Below are 26212 nucleotides of genomic sequence, written 5' to 3'. Positions count from 1 at the left end.
TACATGCATGCTGGCTTTTTTGCTCCATCTCCCATTTTCTGGGGGGTTTGGAGGTGGGGGGATTGCACACAACAATCCACAAGTTAAACCCCCTGCCACTCCCTTTGTTTTTTTCACATGCCATCATATGCTCGAATTTCTGAGTCAAACTGGCAGGAAAGGGGAGCTTGTCATTGCACACCACAAAAGCAGATAGCATGTGTCAGAGAGACACGGAAATTCACCCAGATTTTTCTGTGCAGCGCTCTCGACAAATACATTCAAAAACTCCACATTTTCAGCCCAAAGAAACTTTTAGAAAAGCATTTGTTAAATGGATCATCAGTAAATGAGGCGCTGCCTGTTAAATGAAGAATCGAATAATGTGCAGTTAACGATAAACAGAACCTCATCATCAGCCCGGTCTAATGATAGTCTAATTGAATTTTTTCATGGCAAAGAATTAGAACGATCATTTTGACAGTGTGAGCCACAGGCTATGATGTGGCTCTGAATCGTCGATAAAAATAGCGAGCCATTTGAATATGTCATTTCCTGGGTGGTTTTCCTTTTTTTTTTTTTTTTTTGCAAGCTTTAATATTTAGTATTTGTTGTTTTAAGATCCACTGTAAGCCACACTGCTGCGTCAGACCTACAGTATAGCATTTTCTATTTTCCGCTCCAGTAAAGAACTGATTAAATTGTTATACTCTCTAACAAATTTTAACCCAGGGACAGATTAAATTTTCACTGCAGAGAATGTATATGAAGCACTTTGATAAAGTGCATTTCCCCTGTTTTATTAACGTTATCGTAACCATACTGCGCTCCGGAGCCTGCCACCGAGAGCGCCTCCAGATGTGACCCAACTGAGGCTGCCTCTTTCTTGGGGCGAGACGTGCCAGATGGGGGTTTGTGGAGCAGTTAGATAGATGGAAGCTGGGGGGCCTCGGGGCAAAGAGGAGCCCTGTGACATTGAGGGGCACAAGTGGCCGCAGAGCTGACAAGATGAGAAGTGATATGCCCTCACCATTCCTGTCAGTCACGCCACCTCATTAGAGACAGAGAAGAAGGGAGAGTATTCAGAGAAAGATGGTGAGAGAGGGATTCTAGCAGTATTTATGTTAGGGAGAAATCAATTTTTTTTAGCAGAATTACAATCATAGGGAGGCTCCACAGCTGTCAAAGAGCCTAGTTCAAAAATTGTTAAATTAGCATACCGTGTGTTTGGCACACTAGCATAGCAATGAAGTGATGCTGCAGAGGCAACTTGCATGGATTTGATGCAATGGCTTGAAGTCGGGGTGGGTGGAGGGTGGTTGTAAGGGTGGAAGTGGGGAGTGGAGGGAATAACGTGAAGCCATGAAATATTAACCCCTGGCTAAACAACCGAGCTTAGCCGTCTGTGAAATCCCACTGTGGACAATGCTAATACATGCATTCGCAAGGGAGATGATAGGGCCTTGTTGCACCGCCAGATGGGAAGTGTGCATTAAGAAGCTCTCTCATGTATTCATACACCCATAATAGGATCTATAAGACGAAAATCCCAACAGTCATTTCAGTAACGCAGATGGAACAATACTGCAGAATTCAGAAACACGTGCACGCACGTACACACACACACACACACACACACACACTCTCTCTCTCTCTCTCTCTCTCTCTCTCTCTTGCAAACACACATGCACACACACACACAGACGCACAACATCCTTTGCCTCTGAAGCTAAATAGTTGATTGATGGTCTAAGCTGTGAAGAAATGCTCTCCTTTATGTCTCTAAAGGTTTGTAATTGCTGCAGTGAAAGGATGCTCATTCGCCTGGAATATTGATCCTAATGGGATTACTACCCTCCACCAGAGAGAGGGTGATGGAGAGAAAGAGATGGAGGGAGGATGAGAGAGAGATGACGTGGGGGTCCGGACAGAGAGAGGTGAGCAGATAGACAGAGGGAGAAATTTAGTTTGTCCTTGCCTTATTTCATTGATATATATATTTTTTTTTTTTTTCACTGCAACTTCTGTACGGGAACCATAAAGCATCGTTTCGGAAACCACAGACGGAGAAAATACTGGGAATAGGAATGAAGGCAGGGGGAAGAGTTAGACTCTCAAGGGAGAGATTGTGGAGGGGCGATGCAGCCCTCCTCCCTCCCGGTCCTTTGGGACAGTTGTTGTTGTGTTGTCAGTGTTGCCGCAGCAGTATGGGTGCAGCTTAAGTCCCGGCAGCTTCAAACAAAAGCAGGGTTCACGCAGAATGCGGATGAGATGAGGTGAAAGATTGTTTTCAAAGAGAGGAGCGAGACTTATGTAACTGTTGAGCCGGAGGTGTTATGCTAACAGAAACTCAAATCGAGAACAACCATATGCTCTCAGTGACCATATTGTAATTCTGGGAAAAGTACAGCTCACTGCCTCTACTGATTATTCCCATCACTGTGCTCTGATTTCACCCCGCCTTTGTCATCTCACAGAATTAATCAGCGTGGAGGGCCATCAGACTGTCTGTCATTGTGTCCGTCCATCCGCCTGCCTGTTTGACTGCAGTAACCCCAGATGGGAGGCATGGCCATCAGTGTGTGGCCAGACTGTCCTCTGCAGCTAATTGAAACGTTATGATGAGGCAGAGTCACGGAATCTGCATATGTGTGTGCCTCAGCTGATAGCCCATGTGTGTGTGTGTGTGCAAGTATAGGGGGTGCGTGTGTGTGTGTGTGTGTGTGTGTGTGTGTGTCAATCTGTTTCAGCCGGACCATAATGTTGGTCATCTGCCTATGTTGTGACTAACTCCAGGCTTCTTCCATGCTGCTGAGCTCAAGCACTCACACAAAAGTCACCTTTATGAATAATTATCAGAAAGCCATTATGTCCGTTCTGTGCCTCTTGATGTTCCTCTGCGGGAGTGTGTCTTTTCATAGAGGAATGTGTGTACGTGTGACTCATTGTTTGGCTCGCTTTGAAAGTTTGTTTTTCCCCAGTGGGGGGTCTCGGGGAAAAAAAATGACTTTGCTTAGAGTTCGAAGGGAAGAAAGAGGTAAGGATTATCCAGATGAAGACGTGGTGGGTGGGTGGGTGGTAGGGCTGAGAAACGACAACAAGCTCAGCAACAAACCGTAGCCAAGACAATAACAATCAACCACGAACTGTCTAAAAGAACAGAGAATATTGCCTATCCCACCTGGTGGAAACTGTCTAACTACACACACTCACACAGATGTCTCTCTACCTGCCTGTGGGGTGATTGTAAAAATGAGTTTCCAATACCTTCAAAGGCTTGTAATGCAGCCAGCAATTTCATTTTGACAGACACACTTCTGAAGGTGCAGGGTTTTTTTCTGCAGCACAAAGGAAACTCACTCTGTGTGTGTGTGTGTGTGTGTGTGTATGTGTGTGGACTCAGTTGTGATCAGACTCCCACGGTGCTGTCTCAGCCTTTAAGAACTGCAGGAGACTTGTAGAGGACAAAAAACAGCATGAAAGGAGAGAGAAAAAAGGAGGAAGGACAGGAAGGGCAGTGTCAGGTTCACTTTCCAACCGCGTGTTTGCATTACTTTGTGAAACTACACTTTCTGACAAGGAGGTCTTTGCGGGATGATTATCAGAGCTCTGACACAAATCCTGCTGATTTTTTTTAATACCGCTATTCAATGTGATAAGCAAACAGAATTTGAATTACTGCAGGTTAGGGACCAAGTTTTAAATAGACACATAACGTTGTTTACACAAATCGGCATCAATCATATTCAGCCGTCAGATGAACGGTTTATTAACTGTGTGACAACTCCGCGCTCCTGTTTAGAGAACATTTAAATCACTGCTGACATGGCCAGATGTCCTCTTAGTCCACACAAACATACGCAGATGTTGATGATGTATGCTCAGACGTACATGTGCGGCAACACAAAAATAACCCACGAGTCATCCTGATGGTGTGGCTGTAATGGCGTTGAGTGCAGATGGTTTCATATATAAAGACAAAAACATGTACATACACCATTAGAGGCATCACCACTAGTGATCCTGCAGGTGGTTGAACCCCATGGCAGCCCGTATGTCAGACCAATGGCCTGATGATGATCGTTTGTGACATGGATTGGCCACAAGGAGCCCTTGGGGCTTCTGAAGGGCCACGCGGTCTCATTTTTGGCATGACATCACTGGTTTTGACCTCGGAGGCAGGGCGACGCTTAAGGCGGGAAGTGTCTCGTCTGAATGAGCAGTTTAGAGAGACAGAGATAATGATTTAGTACTGTGAAGTATTTACTGTATTTGTGCTGTTATGGAAGTCAACAGCTTGTTTAGAGCAAACACAAGGGATAAGCATCTTCATTTGAAAGCATGCCATCTCTGTCCTGAGACAAAAGAAGGCTCCATTGCTGGGGCTCATCAATCCAAATCCTGCACAATGAATACAAAACTGGCTGTATGCTAAACTTAAAGGGGCATTTCACACCAAAATCAAAAGCATATTTTTTCTCTTACCTTCAGTGCTTTTTTTTCAATCTAAATTGTTTTTGTGTATCTAAGTTGCTGAGTGTTGGAGATATCAGCCGTAGAGATGTCTGCCATCACTCCATTATAATGTAACTAGAGGGAGCTCACCTTGTGGTGCTCAAAGCACCCAAAAAAATGCATTTAAAAAATTCCCAGAAATCATGACCTGGTTATTCAAGATTATCCACAGACCTTGTTGTGAGCAATTTCAGGTAGGAACTATTTTCTTTTTACTGAACTCCAACCACCAACCGTATCATTGAGGGAAACGTCTACTGCTAGCTCACCTAGCACCACTGAGCTAGCTAATGTTACAGCTCAGTCATCGAGGATGCCATTAATGTTAACATCTCGTGTTGTCATGAGCATGCCTCATCCATGAGTAGATGCATGATTCCTCTGCGTGGTGATACAGTTGGTGAGTTTAGAAAGAAAAACAGTTCCTACATGAAACTGCTCACAACAAGGTCTGTGGATTATCTTGAGTAACCAGGTCATGATTTCTGGAAAGAGACATTGCTGTTGAGTTTTTCAAATGCATTTTTCCAGCACTTTGAGCACCACAAGCAGAGTGCCATCTAGTTTCATTATATTCAGGAGAGGGCAGACATCCCTACGGCCGATAACTCCCACAATTGGCAACTCACACCAAAACAACGTAGGCTGGTCTCTTTTGAAAAGCACTACTTGATATTTTCACATGAACAATGTGTCGAATGACTTTGTGTAATGTTAAAAAGATAGCTCACAGTGATGAACCCATAGAGAATTATCACACAATTCTGCAGTTCCCCTCAGGTCTACTGAGCGTTTTAGCATCTTTCAGCTCATTCTTTTGAATTACGGCCCTATGACTTGAATGTTTTGGTTCAGTCTTCCTGATCTCATCAAGCATGTTTCTAGCCACAAAAGCTTAACAAAACAACAACAGTACATTACTTGCCAATTACTACATGGCTGACGAGCAAAGTAACTGAGTAGCTGGCAAACATAGTGGAGCATTTACCAGCTAAAGAGCCAGAAATTTCTTTCAAGACCAAAACAGAGCAAAACGAAGATTGAATATTGGAGTAACCTTTGTCAGGTTGCCAGAAAAATGACTCCAAATAAGCGATGATGTTGCTCCATATCTGCTGGATGCAATAATATGTGAAAAGCATGTGTGATGCTTATTGTGGCCTTGTGCCTCCAAGTGGTCAAAGAAGCTGCTGCTTTAAAACCAATGGTCATAACTGTAAACATGTCTGAAAGTGGTAAAGTTGCAATGATTTTCAAAATGATTGCCTGTACGAGAAAAATGACAGCGTTGGTTTGCTCAAACATTTGTAGTATCCTGTGTTTACATTTTTATGACAAGCAACCTCTTGTGATGCAAATAAGAGTTTTCTCATGGAATCCAAAGGGGCGTGATCGCTCTGGGCCAACAAGGTTCGCATCTCTTCTGCTTTCTTCAGTCAGCATTGGATTCTTTTAACCATCTCCACAGTCTTTCCCTCAGAAAACAACCATATGATTTATTTTTGTTGTATTCGTATGGGTCATTTTGGAAGACAAACAATGTATTTTGCCATTAAGGTACGAGCACATGTTGTTATTCAGTCGTGACTTGAGCAGAGAGTCAAAGTCAAATCCTCCACATCTATAATCCTGCAGCAGCATTATCACCGTCTTATATGAAGGGTTGGTAGTTTTTCCTGGAAAGTTTTGCCCAAAGTGACCCCTTCTGGATGTGCTGCGAGTAGAGGGGGGAAATCCAAAGACGTAGATTATCTGTGATTGATGATATCTGGAGGACAGGGTAGATTATTCCTCTCCAGATTTATGGTGTCTGAAGAAGAGCCCCATTTCTAACTCGGTGATTATGGCTGGAGGGCTCAGCAGGTTGTTCACACGTGTGTTTGTGTGCGCGCGTGTGCCTATTTTTCGGGACACAGAACCCTGAGACTGATGTTCCTTCTGTGTAATAAAGAAGCCGTATAATGAGATGCCTAACTTTCCCTCTTTGAATGATATTTTACATTAAAAATGTAAATTAAAAAGTCCCCCCTCACCACACCCCAGACCCCCTCTCTCCTCATCACCATGTCCAAAACAATTTTCTGCATGGCTCCCTTGCCGTAGTGGAATGGAGTGTATGTTTGTGTGCGCGTGTACTTGTGTGTGTGTGTCCGTCCTCGTCTGGACCCTAACTGATTGTGATTGCATTTCCATCGGATTTTCTCCCAGCGAGAAGGAGAGCAGGGCCCAGACGGAGAAATGGGATCAGAGGGGGAAACTCATCTCCCCTTTCCCAGACACAGTTCCTTTCCAGAGTGTGTGGTCACTCAGACACACACACACACATATACGCTGTGAATGGTGTCCTCCATTACTTGGGATATTAGCATCACTAATGAGGTGTGAGAGAGGGACAGAGATGGAGCAAGTGCAAGACGAAAAGGAGGTGGATCAGAGAAACAGAGCAAAGGAGGAAGAGGGGTAACTATCAATCTCCTCGTGGGGTAATCGGTTAGAAAGGTAGAGCTGGAGAGGAATTTATTGGAAAAGAAAGGAGAGGGAGTAGGCGAAAGAGGCAGAAGTGAGGGAGAGAAAAAGGATTGGAGGAATGCAAGCGAGAAGTGGCATTTTTCCATTTAAACCCATCTGCACAGTGGTCAGGTGCTGAGTATGAGACCGTGTGTGTGTGCGTGTGAGTGTGTGCTATTCGTGTATTATCACACACAAATGTAAGATGCTTCTTATCTGGTAATCCAGAAAGATTTCACGATTCATTGAGGGGGATGAGAGGATACTCGCTAACAATGGCTTTAAGTGATGCTTTCACCCTTCCTACTCATATATATATATATACATATATATATATATATATATATATATACATATATATATATATATATATATATATATATATATATATATAGTGTGTGTGTGTGTGTGTGAGCTGCTGTACCCATTGGACACCTGTCCTGATAACTCAACATTGACAATCTTATTGTTCCAAGTGCTGCCTACACTATAATTCCACATACATTCTGTGCACACATAATGAAATATTCTACAGCCTGTACGTGTGTATGTGTGTGTGAGGTTGTGTAATGTGTGTCTGTTTTTTACCGCAGATGGCATCTTGCTCTAGATAAACCTATTGTTTTTGCCTCTAACCACCATTATCCTGTTGTAGGGGCAAACCATTCCACAGCTTCAATACAAAACTCAGTGAATCGAACTGTGCTTACTTGATTTCCCCAAAGTCCCTATTTAGCATGATGAAAATATTACTTCATCAATTCAAATATTTGAAGGCCTGTCTAAACAAACTAAGCAATGGTTAGTTTACCTAATTTTTTCATAGCTCTAGAACCTCTAGAAAGGGGGGTCCCCACAAGTGATGATTAAAATGATGGTCCCCATTCTGCATGAAAACCAGTATGTGTGTGTGCTGTGCCCACGGGACACCTGTTCTGATAACTCAACATTGACAATCTTTTTGTTCTAAGTACTGCCTACACTATAATTCCATATACACTCTGTGACACACACATAATAAAACATTGTATGTGTGTGTGTGTGTGTGTGTGTGTGAGGTTGTGTGATGCGTATGTCTGTGTTTTACCCGAGATAGCATCTTTGCTCTAGATAAACCTATTGTTCTTGCCTCTAACCACCATTATACCGTTGTAGGGGCAAAGCATTTTACAGCTTCAGTACAAAACCCAGTGAATTGCTCCTTATCCATCTTCTCAGTCTTCTCCCTTTATCCATCCCCCCTTTTTTATTTCATCCTTTATTCATCTGTTTTCCTCCTCTCCATCTGGCACTCCTCTAACTTTTTTTGTTTTCCCCGCACCTCATTTGTGCAATCACTCTTTTCTTTTTATTCTTTCACCCCCTTCCTCCTCTTCCTGCCCTCTTTCTTTCGTCTGTCATAGCTGGATACAGCGCAGTCATTTGCTGCTATAGTCTGTAGCTAGGAGCCCTCTCGCTGAGATAGATGCCTGCCTATGAAAGACATTTGTTTCCTTTACTGTCACTGTGCAATAATCAGCCACTCTAACGTAATCAACATATTGCCCTTGCGGTAAATACAGCTGAGCAAGTGGGTCCGCGCACATTTTTGTGTGGGCATGTGAGCTCGTGTGTGTGTGTATGTGTGTAGATGGGAGGGGAGAGAGGGTATGTTTTTTTGTGTGTGTGTGTACCTGCAGTTGTGTGAATGTTTATGTGTCTATGCATCTTTTGGCTATTTGGCATGCAAATGCAGTTTCTCATGCATGTGTGTGCCATGTGACAGAGAGAGATGATTCTTGGTGAAAAAGCAGTTTGTTAGCGAATTAGAGTTAATTAGCCAACTTTCAGTTCCCAATGCTGTAATTGGGCCCATTTCTCTCTGTTTCCTCCAGCTGGCGTCTCTCATCCACTGCGGAGAAAGAAGGAGAGAGAGAAAGAGAGAGTGAGAGGAGGGCTAAGTCAGAGGAGTAGGAGGGGGGAGAGAAGGGAGATGGGGGGGCACAGGGTGCATTACATGTCTGTAGGGGTCTGTGGAGTGCTAGCAAACCTACCCCCTGGGGGTACGAACCACTTGCGCTGGGGATTGAGACAGTGAGAAGTATCAACTGAGAGATAATGACGAAAGGAAGGCTGATGGGAATGAAAATGCAAAAGAACGCCGCAGATGAGGGCAGAGAGGAAGTGGAGAGGGGTGAAGCTGGGGCGGGGGGGGTAAAGTGACAGAAATGTTGAAGGATGAGAGGGGAGGCAGTGAAATCATAAGCCATTACAAATCGAGGGAGCGGGATACACCGTGGAGCAGCAGTTTAGGGGCGAGCGTGGGGGAGTGGCTGTGTTCAAGTCCAAGCTAGTCCAGAACTTTCTCATACTGTACATTCCTCCCTGCTCTTTCCAATCTTTTCCTTCCTGTCTGCAGCAGCCTAATAAACCCAGAAACACCATGAAGATAACATTTAAAGAAAACGACACTGCGGGGTCTGGTTGAGAAATAACGCCACGCATAAAAAACGGTGCAGCGGTGGCAGAATGAGAGAGAGGCAAGGGAGTAGTGAAGCAGAGAAGAAGTGATGAAAGAGAGGAACAGGGCCTCTCTTGGTGCTGCCGCGTGATGATCAGTAGAGTCTAATGAAGGTGCAGATGCCCATAGGAGTCCTGCGCTCTCTTGACGACCACTGGGAATGGCAATTAATGCGCTGTGTACTGGAGGAAGATGCGTACACACACGCTGGCTGGCGCACACACTCAAACAGATGATTTGCATAAAATGTACCAAAAGCCCCCATTGCCATTGTCTAAATTCACACAGTACAAACAGTATATGGTGCATTCAGCCATGTTACACTTACCATCAGATTATATAATGTAAATGACTACCAGAGTGTAGCATTATGCCCCATTATTCCATACCAGCCCCAGCACACTCCTCAAGTGATTGCCTCTATTGTGCGTGTAGCCACCCAAAACTCTCAACAATGTGGCCCACTTTCCTTCTTTGGATTCACTGCACAAAGGAGCCCTCTGCTGTGTTGCCCTGTATTTCATATATAAGTGTGTATCTGTGCAATAGATTACTATCGCTCTGGCCCTGTGCTCATTATCTTATTGATATTTTTATTCCAGTCAGTGCATTGACATCAGTAGAGATATGATACAGAGTTAGAATGGGATACAAGGCTCAGGTGGATGGGGTCCCTGCACTGCGGATTAGCTGTGTTCGCGTGTGTATACTGTGGAACAACTAGTTTTAGAGCAGGTCGCCAAGGGACCGCACAGTTACGTAAAGATGAAAGGATAAACTGCTGAGACAGGAGAGTGGAGAGAAATGGACAGAGTAAGAGATAAGGAAGAGTGTGTGTGCATAAGTGTATCTTTACACAGACATCTGTGCGTGAATGAGTTTGCGAGTGTGTGTATGTGTGCTTAGTTACAAGCCAAATACGGCTGGTCCGCCCTCTTCTGAGATAAAAGCATCTCCTTCTATACCACTGAGACTGCGGCCTAATGGCACTACAACACCGACGCGGACACACAAGGCTGAAGAAGAGGATTGGGGGGGGGGGGGGTAAGAGAAATGATGGGTGGATGACGTCAGCATCGTCCCTGGCATTTACACTGCAGGAGGTGGTAAATGGCCCTCCACTGCCCCACCTCAACCTCTTGTAGTGGGAGAGAGACAGGGAAAAACTTTCTCCCTTTTTTTCCTGTTTGTCCTCTTCTTTATCCATTGAAATTACCTTGACCTTTGCATATGTCAACTAAAATGGTTCTTTCCTTCTCCTCATCTTTCATTCTGCAGCGCGCTGTACCTACTTGCTGCCCATTGAAAATGATTTTTTTGTCCGCATAAAAAGACCAGATGAGCATATTTTCTTGCACAGTGCCTGCCCCTGCCATCTTCATCTTGGAATAAATCTGGCAACAAATGGGCGCAAAAACATTAAAGTTACAAGTCAAGGTTCTGTATTCAGCACTGGGCGTTTTTGACCCACGGTTCAAGCTTTCAAGCTGTAAGAAGAGATTGACTCCAGTTATTTACTTTTACCAAGGACATGCAATTTTTTTTTTTTACAAAGGATGGAACAAGCCACCTTAAAACGATACAGGCACATTGACGCGCTGATGGTTTAGTGTCAGACAGCAGAGGTGCTATCAGTTGTAGTTAAGGAGGAGGGGTCTTAGTTACCTCTAGGTTAATGATCCTCATTAATATGCGCTAATATACCCCAGGTCATGCAGTAATTAAAAATCTCATTCGACGCTCTCAGCTTAAACTGACTGACTTGGCTTCGTCCTACAAAGATTAGCATTTATTATTTGTCTCCGAGGTCTGTGCTTCATAGTGAGGGGGTGAGACTAATAGCCCAATGTTGAACATTCGACTGGGCTGTCTGTCTCCTCCTGTGCCTAGTAAAGTCTTTTTTCTGCATCTGCTTGGCTGGGCACAACTGTTTATGAGCTGAATGGGTTTGCAAGGTTGTGCCTTGGAGAGTTGCATCACGTTTGCGAGAGAGTGTTTGTGCAAAATGGGCACACAAACAAGCGCTCTGAAATACACACTCAGGCATACACCTAGATGCAAGGCTGTATGTGAAGTCCATCATCATGGGGACTTCCCTATTCCTCTGAGTCAGCTGATGTCAGCTGATGCAAGCTGTGCTAATTGTAAGGCTGTGTGACGATTGCGTGTCCTTGCAGGAAAAAATAGATAGATAGATAGATAGATAGTCTCATATGTGCAGTATGTAGATCCATGGTTTTTGTTCTCATTTTTTGTCAACACATAAACTGCTTCCGACAACTATTCTGCTGAAGTGGGCCTTAGAGGTTTGTGACTCAATCCTTGTCACAAACACACACACACACACACACACATACACACACATCCAGTCAGCCATCCATGACCAATGCAGCAGCTACTTCAAAGAGCCCAGACATGCATGGTAATCTCCAATCGCTTCTCTCCGCTCTCCTCTCTGCACACTCACAAACACAAACGCACCCTCACGGGGGAGGGGAGGCTGGGAGATAGTTGGCCGGATTTATGTTGCAGCCCATGAAAGTGCGCTGCGGAAGTTCGCACCGCACCTTTCATTCCATCTGAGCTCGCAATCTGCCAGTAATTAACATCTGATTTACTGAGGCAGCAGCTAATAATGCAATCAGTGTTTGGGACAGCCTCCTATAAGCGTGATGAAGAGCTCAAAAGGTGCAGTTCAGCAGCGAGGATTTGTCTGAGATCCAAAAACTAAAAATGTGTAATATCCAAAATGTCAATTCCATTAACTAAGCCCACAATTAAACTCTAACCGGGAAAATAAATTGGGTGTCTGTTATGATAAAATTGTAATAATGACCTATTTATAGACAGGTTTGTAAAAGTGAGGCAGTTGAAGTAATTAACGCAGCGTCAGAGGAAAATAACAGATTGTATTAAAAAATTTGCTTAGAAAAACAAGCCATAGTGTGGATGCCTCGACAAAAGAGAGCAGTCATCAGAAATCTTTATAGTTCATCTTTTAATGATCAAATTCTGCCCCATCTTTTGCCGTTAAAGTCACATGTCATGCTCGTTTGCTTTTAACTTCTTTGTCTCCTTGAGATAACATTGTTTTTTGCCCCTTAACAAACTCGCTGCAGCTCCCCTTCACACTTTGTCTGGTGTCATTGAAACTTCTATACAATACAGGTTGATTAACTTTTTTTCCCTTTGCCACAACCAGTTTTGTTTCAAGGCGAGAATCATCCCTGCAACAATGGCCCCCACAGATTGAAAGAACCTTTGTAAAATCCAGTGGAATCAACCAGAGCTATCGTATTGCCTCCTATTATGTTTATTATTTGTGCAAGCCTCCTTCAAATCCATGTGCACAAAAGCGAGAGAGGCACACAAGTTGTGACAGCAAAACTGTGGCCTCACGCTGCCGTGTCTCTTTGATGAATGACACACACATCTCTAAGGCACAGAGTGCGTCCAAACCGAGCCGCATAAAGCTCAGTAAATTTGGCCCAGAGTGTGGAGGCTTCCAGCCTGTTCACCTTGAGAGAGAGAGCGATGCTCAACAGTAAGCTAGTTAGAGGGAATACAATGCGGCTTACTGTGTTTTTCAGCCTCTCCATCCTTTTTTTCTGCTGTTGCTATAAATAGCGGCTGCAGAACATCAAAGAGAGGAGAGGTTTTTCTCAGCAACAGGCCACAGTACAGTCATTATCCGCTGGCTCTAAATACACCGTGTGTGTGTGTGTGTGTGTGTGTGTGAGCGTGCGTGTGTTTGCTAATCGTCAAAGGAGACACTGCTGACTCAGCTTCAGGAGCTCACTGTCTCACTCACGCACACACACACACACACACACACGTTTCACATAATGTAACATCACACAGAGAAAAAAAAAGACTTCATTGAAATCAACTTTATTCATGAGATTACAATTCAACATGCTATCTCTGACTGCACAAGGTCGCAAAGATCCACATGCCAAACAAATCCGGATCGCTTACCATCTCCTCTTTTCTCCCGGGGCTCTTCCTCCCTCTTTTCTCTCTTTCAAAAATTCTTTTCTTTATATTTTTTTTCTCTCTTTGTCTTTCAGATGTTTTCTGTTCTTTTTTGTGCTTTTTACGGAACTAGATTGTCATAGCAACTGCAGCAATTACCGGTCGGTTCAGTGGAGCCCCTGCTATGCTGAATAGGTATCTGTGTACAAGCACCTGTGCGTGTGCGAAAAGTGCGTGCCTCGGTGTAAGATGTGTATTTCTGTATTTCCGCGTGCTCTTGTGTGGCTGCATGTGTTTTCCGTGCTTCTTTTTCGTAATTCCGTATGCATTGGATTCTTGATGACAGCCGTTTTTTGAGATGTCGGGTGATTGTGGGTAATGTAGTTTTGTTTTTTGGGCGAGCCTCGTCTCCCAAAAATTTCAGGAAATGAGCACTATCTTAAAATGCAAATACAGTTTTGTCAAATACAGTCTTTTTTGCAACTGGAAATAAAAGGCCTGCTCCATCCCTCATGAAAAAGACGATGTGCAGGAGACACGAGTATAACCAGGCAGTAGCTGGAGCCATCAGAGTGGAGATATAAGGTGTTGTGAATAGGCGCTAACATTTAACTTGAGCTTTGATGACTCAGATTTAAGTGGTAATTAAAGATGTTTTCAAGCTTCTTTTTTTCCAAATCTTTACCTTGATCTGTGTCAGAATAGTTAGTCTGCCTCTTCTTAGCCTCTTAGTAAACATTAATTACAGCTTACATAGAAGCTGGCTTTTAACTATAATTCAACAGTAACTCACTTTTACATGACAAGTAGGCGAAAATGTGGAATCTAATTTGCTTCCTCATCCTCTCCAAGCAATCCTCTCCCAATTCATGTCCACAACATGTTATCTGTAGTTCACAATTTGTTCTCATGTTACTAAACTTTCTGCGAATGATTCAGCGGCACGGCAGATTGGAGGGAAAGCTCTTCCCAGCATTTCACCCTGCTGATTTTTCGCAGTGCAACATCTAAAAGCTTTCTCTAGTCGAGATAACAAACACACAGATATTGCTCCTCCAGATACAGTATAAATCTAAGAGGGTCTTTCCAAAGCTGCAAGCAGGTTTTCTGTTGTTTTGTTAGTGTCTTCACTAAGAGCCAAGACCCAAGTGCTATCTCCAGTCATCACAGAACTTGTCCATATTTCGCTCCCAACCCGTCTCTCAAGTGAGAAAATATGGATGCAGTCTCGCTGGTATCGTAAAATCGACTTCCAACAATGTGAAACACTAGGATTTAATGTGGAAAATTGCTTTTTGCCTGGCCCTTGAATTTATTAAGAGATTGTTCGGCATTGTGCAGTCGCCGTCACTTTATTTTATAATTTGAATAACAAATTTGGAAATAATTGGGTGCCATTTTTTGTAAGCTCCAGCCTCTATTCTGTGGCATGAAATGACTTCATTTTGTATGGTCCCTTTTGCTCCGTTATTATATTTTCTTCTACTTATATGTTATTATTTTTGGCACTGATTTATAGTTTATTGTGTTTTCTGCCCTCAAGTTTAAAATGACATTTCTTTTTCTCCTGCCATCAATTGATTTAGAAATAGACAATAGACATGGGGCAGTTTATTGAGCACAGCAGGAGCAAAAAGACAGAGATGTATTGTTACAGATTTTGCTCACTATATTTCCAACTTTGCAGATCTGCTTTAACAAAGCATGTTCAAAGGTAATGGAAGGCTGAGGGGATGGGTGTCTATCTCTTTGCGTCTGGGGTTAAGGGTCTGTTCATGTTGTCGTGTGTTCTCACATGCTTGTATGTGTGCAGTTATATGAGTAAGTGTCCTTGTATGTGCCTCCGTGTGTGTGTGTGTGTGTGTGTGCGTGTGTGTGTGTGTGTGTGCATTCATGTGGTAGGCGGAGGCTATTTATTTTGATTGTTTTCAATGAGGGTCCAATGTGTAGAATCCATAACAATACCATCAATCCACAGCAGCAGCAGCAACATGGATGTAATTTATATGGTAATGCGCCTCCATGGTTGCCCCAAGTTACGCAGTGGACATCTCTGACAATGGACAGCATGGGTGTGCAGCAGCATCCTAATGCTATGTATAGCCACAGACATACACACACAAACACACACACTTGCACTTCCCAGCAACAGGGAGGCATGTTTCAATTAGCAGATGCAGATAGGTGCCGGGCTGTGTTTGTGCGGTTGGGTCACAAGGTCGAGTGTATTTCTCGGTGTCAGCTCATGCCTGTCCTCATCTCTCCTCTTCTCAAAATAAAAATAACAGCCACTTGAGTCAGGCGAGCATGCAGGAATGACCTTCTGAACCAGATGTTGGAATTACTCAGAGACGATCTGTGAGAGTTCATGCCACAGGTTTCTTTAAATGCAGCACCCTGTGTCACCATCTTATTCTCGAAGGGACTTGTCGTGTACAGTGTACAATACCATGACTCTCAGAGGAGTTTTGAGGTTCTGCACAACATCGTGTCCTTGTCCTTGTTACAGATGACGTCGAGATGAGACTGTCGATCAATTCATCATCGTCTTGCCTTTCTTTACAAAGTTCTGTTGATGTTGCCATACATGGGTCTCCATTATTCCTATGCACTCCATGTCATGTGAGGTTCAAAGGATATTGTTAAGAGGTGATTAATCATCAGAACCTTTTGCTTCTGAATGGCCTCGCCGTCATTGATTGCCATCTTCAGTAGAGGTGGGGTTTAATTCACAATTGAAAAGATGGAACAAGGCGAAGGTCTTTTGAGGTGTTCTGCCTTCATCTTTTCATCGCTTCACTTTGCACATGTATTCCTTTGTCCTTTTCAATGAATTCTGTTGCAGAGATTTTTTTCTGCACATTCTGTTAAGCTGGCTGTAATTTTCCCAGTTTGATCATGAGAGGGCTCGTTATTATACAGCTGGCTTTAAAGAAGTGTGTTGGTGAATTCAGTGGTCAAAATCCAATTGTTAAAAAAAATATATTTTCACTTATTTGGCCTAATATTGAGTTATGAAAATAAAAATAAAAGTTACTAGTACAAACACTTTCAGTTTTGCACTACAGGGATGTGGGGTAATGTCAGACAAAAAAAGAAAACACTGGTGTAAACAAGGGCTGAGCAATATATCGATATTATTTAGATACCGTGACATAAGACTAGATATCGTCTTAGACCTACACTGTTTTCTTTTCCTGATTTTAAATGCGGCGTTACAGTAATGTGTTGTGATTTTCTGAACTCAGCAGTTCTAGCTGTTCTGATATTTGCCTTAACCACTTAGTCATTATATCCACCGGTGTTGTAGCTAGGACCATCTAAACCGAAACCAAGTCATGACCAAGACCAGACCAGTGCGAGTCCCACACAGCATGACACACTTTTTTACTGCTATATTGAATGTAGCTGTGTTTATGCATATGTGTACCATGAGACATGTCTCGATAAACTAGTCAAAAAAGCATTGGAGAGGTGAATTTCATGAGTGGAAATTTTCCTGTTTTCTATGAGCAAACAAACACTAATAAGTCAAAGTGACTGTCATAATTCAGTACTCCTTTTTGGCACAGTTGTGGTCTTGGCCAGTCTTGAAATGAAATCCTTAGTCATCTTTGTCTAAGACGATCAACGCCAAGTATAAATGAGTGCAAGAGGAGACCAAGTCCTTAAAAAGTGTTCTTGAGACTCGTCTTAACACCAAGACAGATCTCAAGTACGGTAACACTGATATTTTTAGTGAAAGCACCAATAATAAACCCATCAGTATCACAGCAACAGTGATATTAAGGTATTTGGTAAAAACATGGTGACATTTGATTTTCTTCATATCAACCAGCCCTAGTTTAAACTATGTTGAACTGGGTCTTCTTGCGTCAGAAAACACAGCTTTTGGGTGCATGGCAACAGAAAATTAAGGTGAAAGTCATTTTTTAACAGATCTGCCACATCAAAAAATCTCTAAGTGCGTCAAATGATGAGCCGTAACTCTAATCCTGGAAGGAATCTAAAAACTGAAATGCTCTAAAGTAGAGTAAAATCATGTGACACTGTAGTGGCACCTTCTTCCCAGCCGGAAGGCGTCTTCAGCCTCAGCTGCAGGCTGTTTATGTGTGTGTTTGGAAAGAGGGCCCCCATAGATGTGGAGTGATGGAGTGATGCAGGCGTGATGAAAGAGAGGAGCGGAGCGTGAGCAGAGGAGAGCTGTAGGCCAGAGAAGAACCCAGACACCCTGTTACATATCAAAGAAAGAGCCAGTGATACAATCATCTCTTTAGGCTGTGAAAGCCCAACTTTATTAATTAAAACACGTCTGTTGAGTCATTCTCTCATCTCTCCTTTCCCTCTTTATTCATTTTATCACTCATATTCTGCAGTGCAGCGGTTGTGGGAGAACGCATTCAAGGTATAAAGCGGATGAACTTAGACCGTTCCTGGATAGGCTGCGACATCCATTTGTTGCTCACATATGCAGACAACAACAGGTGTGCGTCTTGCCTCAGTCGAGCGAAATGCGAGATATGAGAAAGAAAAGAATAAGAGGAAAGAGGAGGCGAGGATTTGACAAAAAACAAGGAGGGAGGGGGGAACAGGAAGAGAGATGAGATGGAGGAGACAGACTGCACTGTATAGATAAATAGAGAAAAGGGCCCATTGTGTCAGCAGCTGTCATCACTAAATAGCCCTCAGATCACTGTCAGACACTATCACACATACACACACACACACACATATACGCACATACTACAACATACTCATACACACACACACACACACACACACACACACTGACTGACAGCTCCCCCTCAGTCCAACATCTGTGCTGACAGCAGCCATGGTAATGAGTCTCTGCATGTGCCAGCATGGGTGTGTCGTTTCTTTTTCCTCCCTCTTTCCCCGCGCACCGCTCATTCAATCATTTCACGTCTCCCTTATCTCGTTGTCCCCCCCCCCCTTCCCTTCGTTATTTTCCGTCGTCCTAATAGAAGAGCGTACTGATTGACTTAGCAGCATGAGCCACATGAGTAGCGACTAAATGAGAACAACATAAATTTGTGTGGTAGATCGACATGTTTTTTTTTTTTTTTTTTGGCTATCCAGGTGCGCTGTATTTCACGTAGAGGTGTGGAGGAAGAGAGGGATGAAAGAAGGGAGAGATGAAGAGATGATGAATGGCTCTCGTTAGAGGGGTAATTTGTCTCTCCTTGTCTGACTGGGCTCCAGCTGTCGCTCCATCCCTTGCTCCACTCCACTCTCCTCGGCCTACCACTCCTCACCTCAGCCAGATGGGTGGACGGATGGACAGAGCGAGGCAGGAGGCAGGGAGGGAGGGACAGAAATAGAGACAAGGACGAGACGGGAAGAGAATGGAAGTCATTGAACAGTCAACAAGAAGAATAACATCTGATGTATAATGGCGTTGCACAGTAAAGAACGCCTTTGCGGAGAAACAATAGATACAAAGCTCATACTGAGATGATTCAATAGAGATGTACAGTAGCGCAGCAACAGGCAAAGCTCATACATGTATATGACTCATACAAGCAAGTCAAAGCCTGGTGCTCACACAACAAGCTAATGGTGATTGTGTCCCGTTTTACATTGTAATAAAATCACCAAGAGACTCCACTAATGCCTTTAATACCGTGCCACAGTCTTTAGATGCCCAGTTTTTCCCCCATGATGCACTTTATTTTTTCACACTAATCAACACTTGCAAGAGAACGGAGTTAGAGACAGGCTTGGAGAGATGGATTGAGAGATGTATACAGATGGCCGGGGAGGCGGCTGAAGGATGGCAATGAACAAATCGTCAAGAGGAACCACGTGAGCTCATTGCTAAGTCTTTGTTCTAATAACACAAAGCAATTTCCACTGACCTTTGTGGAAATGTAGCGGGCAGAAATGACTGAGTTAAGGATGCCCCACAGCATAATTGCTAAGGAGATTAAAGTTCCCTTAATTGCTTTTGGCCAACTAGTGCAATTTTTCCTTTTTTTGTAATTAAAGTGATTTAAAATATTAATAACCACACTGGCACACACGTAACCTTACGAGCGAGCGCGCATGGAGTTGTGTACACTAAAATCATGCGACAAAACAATCCTAAAGGTGTGCACCTACACACACACACACACACACACACAGATATTTTTCATTGGTTGTTGTCGCCAATAGCTTCATTATAGGGCTTGTGAAATATGCAAATAGCTAGATCCCTCCTCACAATCAATTGCAGTGAGTGATTGATTCATTCAGATCAGTCGCTCTTTTCTTTGCATGTGTGTCCACGGCTTATTCCCTTTTTACCTCTTCATTACTTTTGTTCCTGTCTTCCATCTTCCGCCGCTCAGTCCCCTCTTATTGCCTCCTCCCCTCCTAATTACCCTCCTCTATTGCTTTCTTCCCCCGTTTTTTTATTGCCAATAAGTTTTGTCAGCTCATAGCTTCTGGACTGTCCTGTTTCCTCCGTCCTCTACTCCCTCCATTCATTTCTCTCTCTTTCACTCTCCATTCCCCTGGTTACCTTCGTGACCTCGTCGTCCCTCCCTGCCATCATCCTCTCCCTCCATCCGTCTCTTACCGTCCCTCCCTGCCTCTCTCTTTTCCCCTCCTGACTGCCACAGTGTTTGCTTTGCCATTGTTTATCCATTTTTCTCTGTTTGCGCTGATGAGATTGACTGGACACACAGGCACACACACACACATACCTAAACAGAAGACAAGGCTGGCATCTCTCTGGGGTGTAGTTAACGTGGGGCTGTGGATCGATTGTAGCTCTGGTTTCCGTGACGCAAAGCTCTAAGCTGGAGCAGTTTGGACAGCAGGACAGAAGCATCACTCTGCCTCCATTTCTATCAAATATATCTCTATAAAGCTGGACTGGCACCCAGGCTCATACGTGTGTTTTTCCATGATTAATGCACTTCATTTAGAGGCAGCATAGATGGGCAAGCTAGCCAACAACTATGTCCAACCACTTTGTTTCTTAAACGTTGTCTAATCCTCCGCCCCCCTCCTCCCTCGCCCAGGTACTATTTCCCTGATGCGAGCAATATTGCACCGTCGCCTAAAAAAAGCTCCCCATCTATCATGGCCTTTACACATTTTGATTTCTATCAATACTCTGTGATGGGAAGGTGAATGCTGTCAAATTACAATCACAGCACATCTGTATTCTGTGGAACTGTCGGTAAGAAAAGGCGAGGTGAAGAAAAATAAAAAGTATGATGAGGAATGTTCTGCTATCTTTTTCTTCAAGGTCTCATGGCTTTTCTTCTCTTTCTCTCATCCTCCTGTGTTCCTGCTTGTTTTTTATCCTTTATAAAAAGAAAATAGCGCGATGAAAGAAGAAGTGACTTACAGTCCTGGGGAGCCGGGCATTATAAAGTCTCCATTTTCCTGCTGAAGTTTTCAGCGGTGAAAGAAAGACTGGATGGAGTTTTTAAAACCAGCTTATTCTTACATTGCCCGTTCACATTTAAACTTTGGTTGGTGAAGGTAAAGGCATCAATAGGAAAAAGAAAAAGAGGGTTATTTGTAAAGCTGTTTGAAAAAAAAACACCATTGCTGCTGCCCGAGGCTGCCATTTGAAATGCGTAACCAGGAGAAAATAAGTGATTATCACTGTGTCAAAACGTCTTTGGTCGACTATCTAATTAGTAGTTGTAATAACCCGAGTCCTTCGGTGGATTGGCTGGACTCGGTGGCCTCATTCTTACCATATTGTTGATTGATTGAGCTGCAAATACGGCAGACATAATTATTCTATATTTTGAGCAGTCTCTAAATAGAATTTATTAGATTTGTCTTTGTCCTTGATTCCAAACCTTTGGAGAGTAGAGTGAATTCTCTCCATCCCTCTTTTCTCTCTCTGGTGTATGGGACAGCCTGATTGTGTCCACATGTCCCATGGCTCCCACTATTTAAAGACTTGGCTGTTAACTTTCTCTTGTCTCCCCCCATGTAGAGGACAATCATACAATGGATTTAGGTCCTCACGAAAAATCTCATCCTAACGTTTGAATGAAAGCAAGATTATGTCAATTTTTTAAAAACAATTTGCACATTCCTCCTCTTGCAAATGAAAAGCTCTTGGTTTGGTCTGGTTTTACCAGAAGCTTTTGATGGCTATTTTTATGGCTTTATCTACTTCTGCTAATGTTACACTATATTTTAGACTTCTATATTATAGTTTGCAGGGGCTCAATTTGATTTATACAGTGGGAAGATAGATGGAGGTGTCCCCTGAATCTTTCATAGCAGTGGCGAGATGGGGCCACCGATAATCTTGGGGTGGTACACCAACACCGAAGCTATAACTGAGTTTCAGGAATTCTGTTATGCTGTTGAAGTATAGGCTTGTTGAAAGCTATGTCAATATGGAAAGTTAAGGACAAATATATAGCTTTAATTTGAAGGAGTGATTGTAAAGGACAAAAACTTCACAGGGAACTGGCCTACTCAAGTTTAAAAACATCACACAGAGGCCTCCAATTATTTGTGATTATTTCCGCGAGGGGGATACTTGTGATTGTGTTAGGGTGGCCGTGGACCTCCTGGCAGCTCCCTGGAGGCACCACTGAAGATTGATGCAGAATATCTCAGTGGTGCAAATAATTTGTTCTTGGCAGTTTTATGGATAAAATAAAACATGTAAAATGAACGTTCCGAAACCAATTAGATGTGCAAGGTCGTGTGGAAAATTTGTTCAAACTAAGCTAAAATTAGTGCAACTTCTTTGTCTCACAATACAGTATTTAAGACATCTGTGGATTGTTTGTGTGAATCTATCTCCAGTGTCAACAAGCTTCTGTGTTTGCTATACATTGCTATAACAAGGGGCCTGTTCCGAGAAGCACGTTTACTTGTTTACTTATGTCCAGAATTTCATGGGTTGATTCACTAAAATAAAAAAAAAAATAGATTAAATTAAATTTAAAAAAAAGAAACATCTTCTCATTTACATCCTATCATGCAGATAGTTTGGGTTTGGTCTCAAATCTATGTTTTTAGTCACAGCAGTAAAAGCTTACATCTAAAAACTCAACAGCTTTTTTGCCCAGAAACAATGTCCCAATTAATCTAAATACTCTGCAGGACACACTGTCAACAGGTTTCACAAGTGCTATTTACACAAAAACTATTTATTTAAGAGAAAACTGTTTGAATGAATCTTGTTGACATTGAAGGTCCATTTATCCCAATTCACCTCTATTTTATTGGGATAGAGACAAAATAAAAACCCAAATTATCTGCATGGCTACAGATATCAAAGGTATTAAAACATGTTTTTTTTGTTTGTTTTTGAAAATGTTTAATTTGAGTGAATCGACCCGGTAAGGTATTCCAGGTTCCGCTAAGCAGGATGATTTCTGAGTAAACCTGCCTCGGAGCAGAGCCCCGTATCACTTTCAGTCATTGCCATCTGTTTTGTCTAACGCCCGCTCCTCCCTCCTTCTCCCCCCCCTCTTTCTCTCCCTCCATCCTCCAGGTCGCCCACTCCCTCCAACCTCTTCCTCCTCCCTGCTCCCTCCGTCCCTCCCGTCCTCCTCGTCCGCCCCCCACCACCCCTCCCCCGGCCCGTCTCCACCGATCAGGGAATGCCAGGTGCCCCTGCTGGAGAAAAACTCCACCCACTCTCACCTGGAGCCCCACCCGGATGACTCATACTTGCTCCGTGCCCAGCCCTCCTCTACGGGTAAGAGAGCTCGCCATTCACCCCACCCTTTTATCCTCCCATTCATTTATATATATACACATCAACATGTCATCCATCACCGGGGTCATCGCATTACTTCATCATGTGTCCATTTCCTGATCTGATTTAGTCGTTGCTGAGTAAAATGCCAAGCAATCCTTTTGCTTTAATCCAATGTCACATCTTGTTCTTTAAGCCATTTTGTTTCTGCTTTTTTGCATTCCTCTGAAGTCAGCATTTGTTTGCAGGGCTGGGAATCAAACCAAAGGGACTGAAGCAATTATGTTTACATTTGAAGAGATCATAAAATATGCAGTGGGAGATTTAAGATAGAAATTGATTGTAATCACGGTCAATTGTGGATATTACGGTTTTATCAGAGGGGAAATAAATCCTTTGATAAATCATTTACAGATAACTGTAAAGCCTATTTATATATTTGTTACAGTAAAAGATCACCCAGTGTGTGTCAGAGTGCTCTGTAAATGGATGCTTAAATGTGCATCCATTTTTGAGGAAGCATTATCAAGAAAGTAACAGAAAACACACTCTGTTCCCAAACTTGACTTCTTTAGCGGCTCACATAACAAAAAGCACATTCCGAGCTGACAATTGGTAATCTCTTAATGGATTACATTTTAAATGTAACCCTCCCACCTTTGTCAACTATTGCCAGAAAACAATGATGCAAATGAAAGCAACCCCTACACTCTGCAGAGCGCACATTGGTTGCCAGTGAGTAGGTGTGTTTGTACTTATTTTCCATATGACATTAATAATCCAGCGGAAAGTGAAAGGTAAGGGGATGATGAATTTTAAGTGCCGGCAGGAGGATCAGTGCGGCAAAGACAAACTAGTTAGTTTCCCTGGCTGTAAGCTTTCTCTTTCATCATTGGACACTCTCTTGTTGGCTGTTACAGGCCCTGTGTGCTTATATCAGCACCTCGCAACTATTTTTCTCCACCTTACACACACACTCACATCTGCAGTGATGAGTTTGTTCATCAGCATACACATTTATTCTCAACAATTAGCTACTGTGGGCCAACTCCGTCTGCCTCTTTGTCCCTCTCTGCCTCCCTTTCCCGCTCTTCCCCTGTTTCTCTACTCCTCTGTGCATCTGCACTTGTAATCAGCAGATATATTTAGCAGAGGCCTGATGGGAGGGAAGAGGGGGGTGGGCAGAGAAGTCCTAATGTGATTTTTGGTGGAATACAATCTATTGTTAATGGCGTTAGGCTCTCCTTTGATCCAGTATAAATCTTCATTAGGGAAGGCCCGGGTCCCAGGTTCAAGAGCAACGTGATTAGGAGGCTTTTAAAATGACGTTACATCAGCCTTCTAATTGGTTTACTGTTTGCTGGGGCAACATCAATCATTAGCCCAGTAACCGCACAGCAAATAAATTCACTCTGCCACTGACACCCTAATGGCAGACACTGGCAAAGAGGGAGAGTGAGGCTCGCAGGCACACTCTCTCTTTCTCTCATTCTTGTTCACATACACCCACACTTTCTGTTCTGGGGCTTCTTTTCAGTCTCTGCTGAGCATGTACACACAGAGACAGCGAGCAAGAGAGACAAAGAAAGAAAGGGGGAAAAAAACGACAGAGGAGCAGGAAAAAAGAGGCGCAAAGAGGCAAATGGGAGCAGAGATAGAGAAAGCCAAACTTTGACTTTTGAAGTTGTTTAATGAGACATCTTGCATGAAAAAATCAAAAAGGAAAGAGAGAGAGAGAGAGAGAGAGAGAGAGAGAGAGAGAGAGAGAAAACATCCAAAAAGCACCAGTAAAAATAGATGGAGAGCACGACTGAAAGGGAGACAGAAACCAAGAGACATGGGGAGTCAAAGAGACAAAGAGAAAAAAGGGGGAATGCGAGTAAAAAAGGGGAAAGCTGATGAGAGCTTAGAGGGTGAAAGAGAGATATTTGGATGGAAGGAGAACAACATTGAGATGAAATTGCAAATTGCCACGTTTCCCAGCCAGGACTGCTGATCTAATGGGTGCAGAGAGAGTCCTTGGCTTTGGGCGTCCATTAAAATCGACCTAAATGAGTTTAGAGTGGCAGTCTGGCACTGCATAAACACACCCTGGCATGTAGGAAGTCACAGGAATGGCTGCGAGGAAATAAAACACCTATAACCGGCGACTGTTTATGCATGTGCTTGTGTGAGTGTACGCCTTCCTGTGTGTGTTTCTGTGTGGTCCTGTAGAGAGTGGACGCTGGGCAGGAAATGAGCCTTACCAAGCCAGGCAGAAACTGACCACAGCGAGATAATCCTCAGGAAGCTGCATGCTGTTTGTATGTGTGTGTGTGTGTGTTTGCGTGCTTGTGTGGGTGTGTGTTCCCTGTAAAGTAGTCCACCATTACCTAAGCTAACAGGTGGACAGACATGACTTGTGTTCCTAGTGAAGCATGACAGGTGAATGGGAACGGAACGGTGTTGCCGAGGATTGGCTGGGAATTGGGTCTGCGAGTGTTTATATGGGAATACTGTCTGGCTCGGAGCACCTGTCTGGGAACGCTCCCCCGGAACGCCGGGAGAGCTGAGACGGTCAAACGGAGCGTAGCAGATCGCTCCTGGAAAGAGCTAGCGTTAGCGCTGTCTCTGGCCATTCATTATGCATGGGGAATGCTAAGCTATTTTTAGCCCGAGCCGCTTCTAAAGTGGCTAGCTATCTGCTGCCAGGGAAGCCACCTCAAGTCACTGCCGAGGCAATGAATGTTTAATGGCTTTGTTGAAACAAATCTAGAGAAACAAAGGCACAGCAAAGACGCGTTGCCTTCTCCTGCACTAATGTTATTCTTCCTAATGGTGCTTATGTAAGGGTGACATTTGCGTAACAGTGGGATGTGTATGTGTGTGTGTGTGTGTGTGTGTGTGTGTGTGTATGTGTATTCAGTTCTATGCATCTGTGTGGGTGAAATGCACACGTGCATTTCTGCTCATGGAGACTGTTTGTTTTTGGCTGAATTTGATGACTCTTCTCTAGCGGATTATTGCCTCCTAATTAGACAGAGATGACTAGCCAA

At 43.4% G+C, this 26212-nt stretch overlaps 1 protein-coding gene across 13 annotated transcripts in view; it reads left to right on the top strand.

Moving 5' to 3' along the window:
- tenm2a (teneurin transmembrane protein 2a) overlaps window positions 1-26212 on the top strand; it is a 238044-nt gene that overhangs the window by 141776 nt on the left and 70056 nt on the right. For 9 of the 13 annotated variants that reach the window (XM_033632871.2, XM_033632870.2, XM_033632869.2 and 6 more), the window contains one exon: window positions 22971-23177. The exons of the other annotated variants lie outside the window; for them this stretch is intronic. In XM_033632871.2, coding sequence (XP_033488762.1) covers window positions 22971-23177 — 207 coding nt within the window. The remainder of the gene's footprint in view (window positions 1-22970; window positions 23178-26212) is intronic. 13 annotated transcript variants of the gene reach the window in all.

This window comes from Epinephelus lanceolatus, chromosome 7, assembly GCF_041903045.1.
Source record: "Epinephelus lanceolatus isolate andai-2023 chromosome 7, ASM4190304v1, whole genome shotgun sequence".
Lineage (NCBI taxonomy): Eukaryota > Metazoa > Chordata > Actinopteri > Perciformes > Serranidae > Epinephelus > Epinephelus lanceolatus.
Note: the sequence above shows the minus strand (reverse complement) of the source record. Positions and strands in the feature narration are given on the sequence as shown.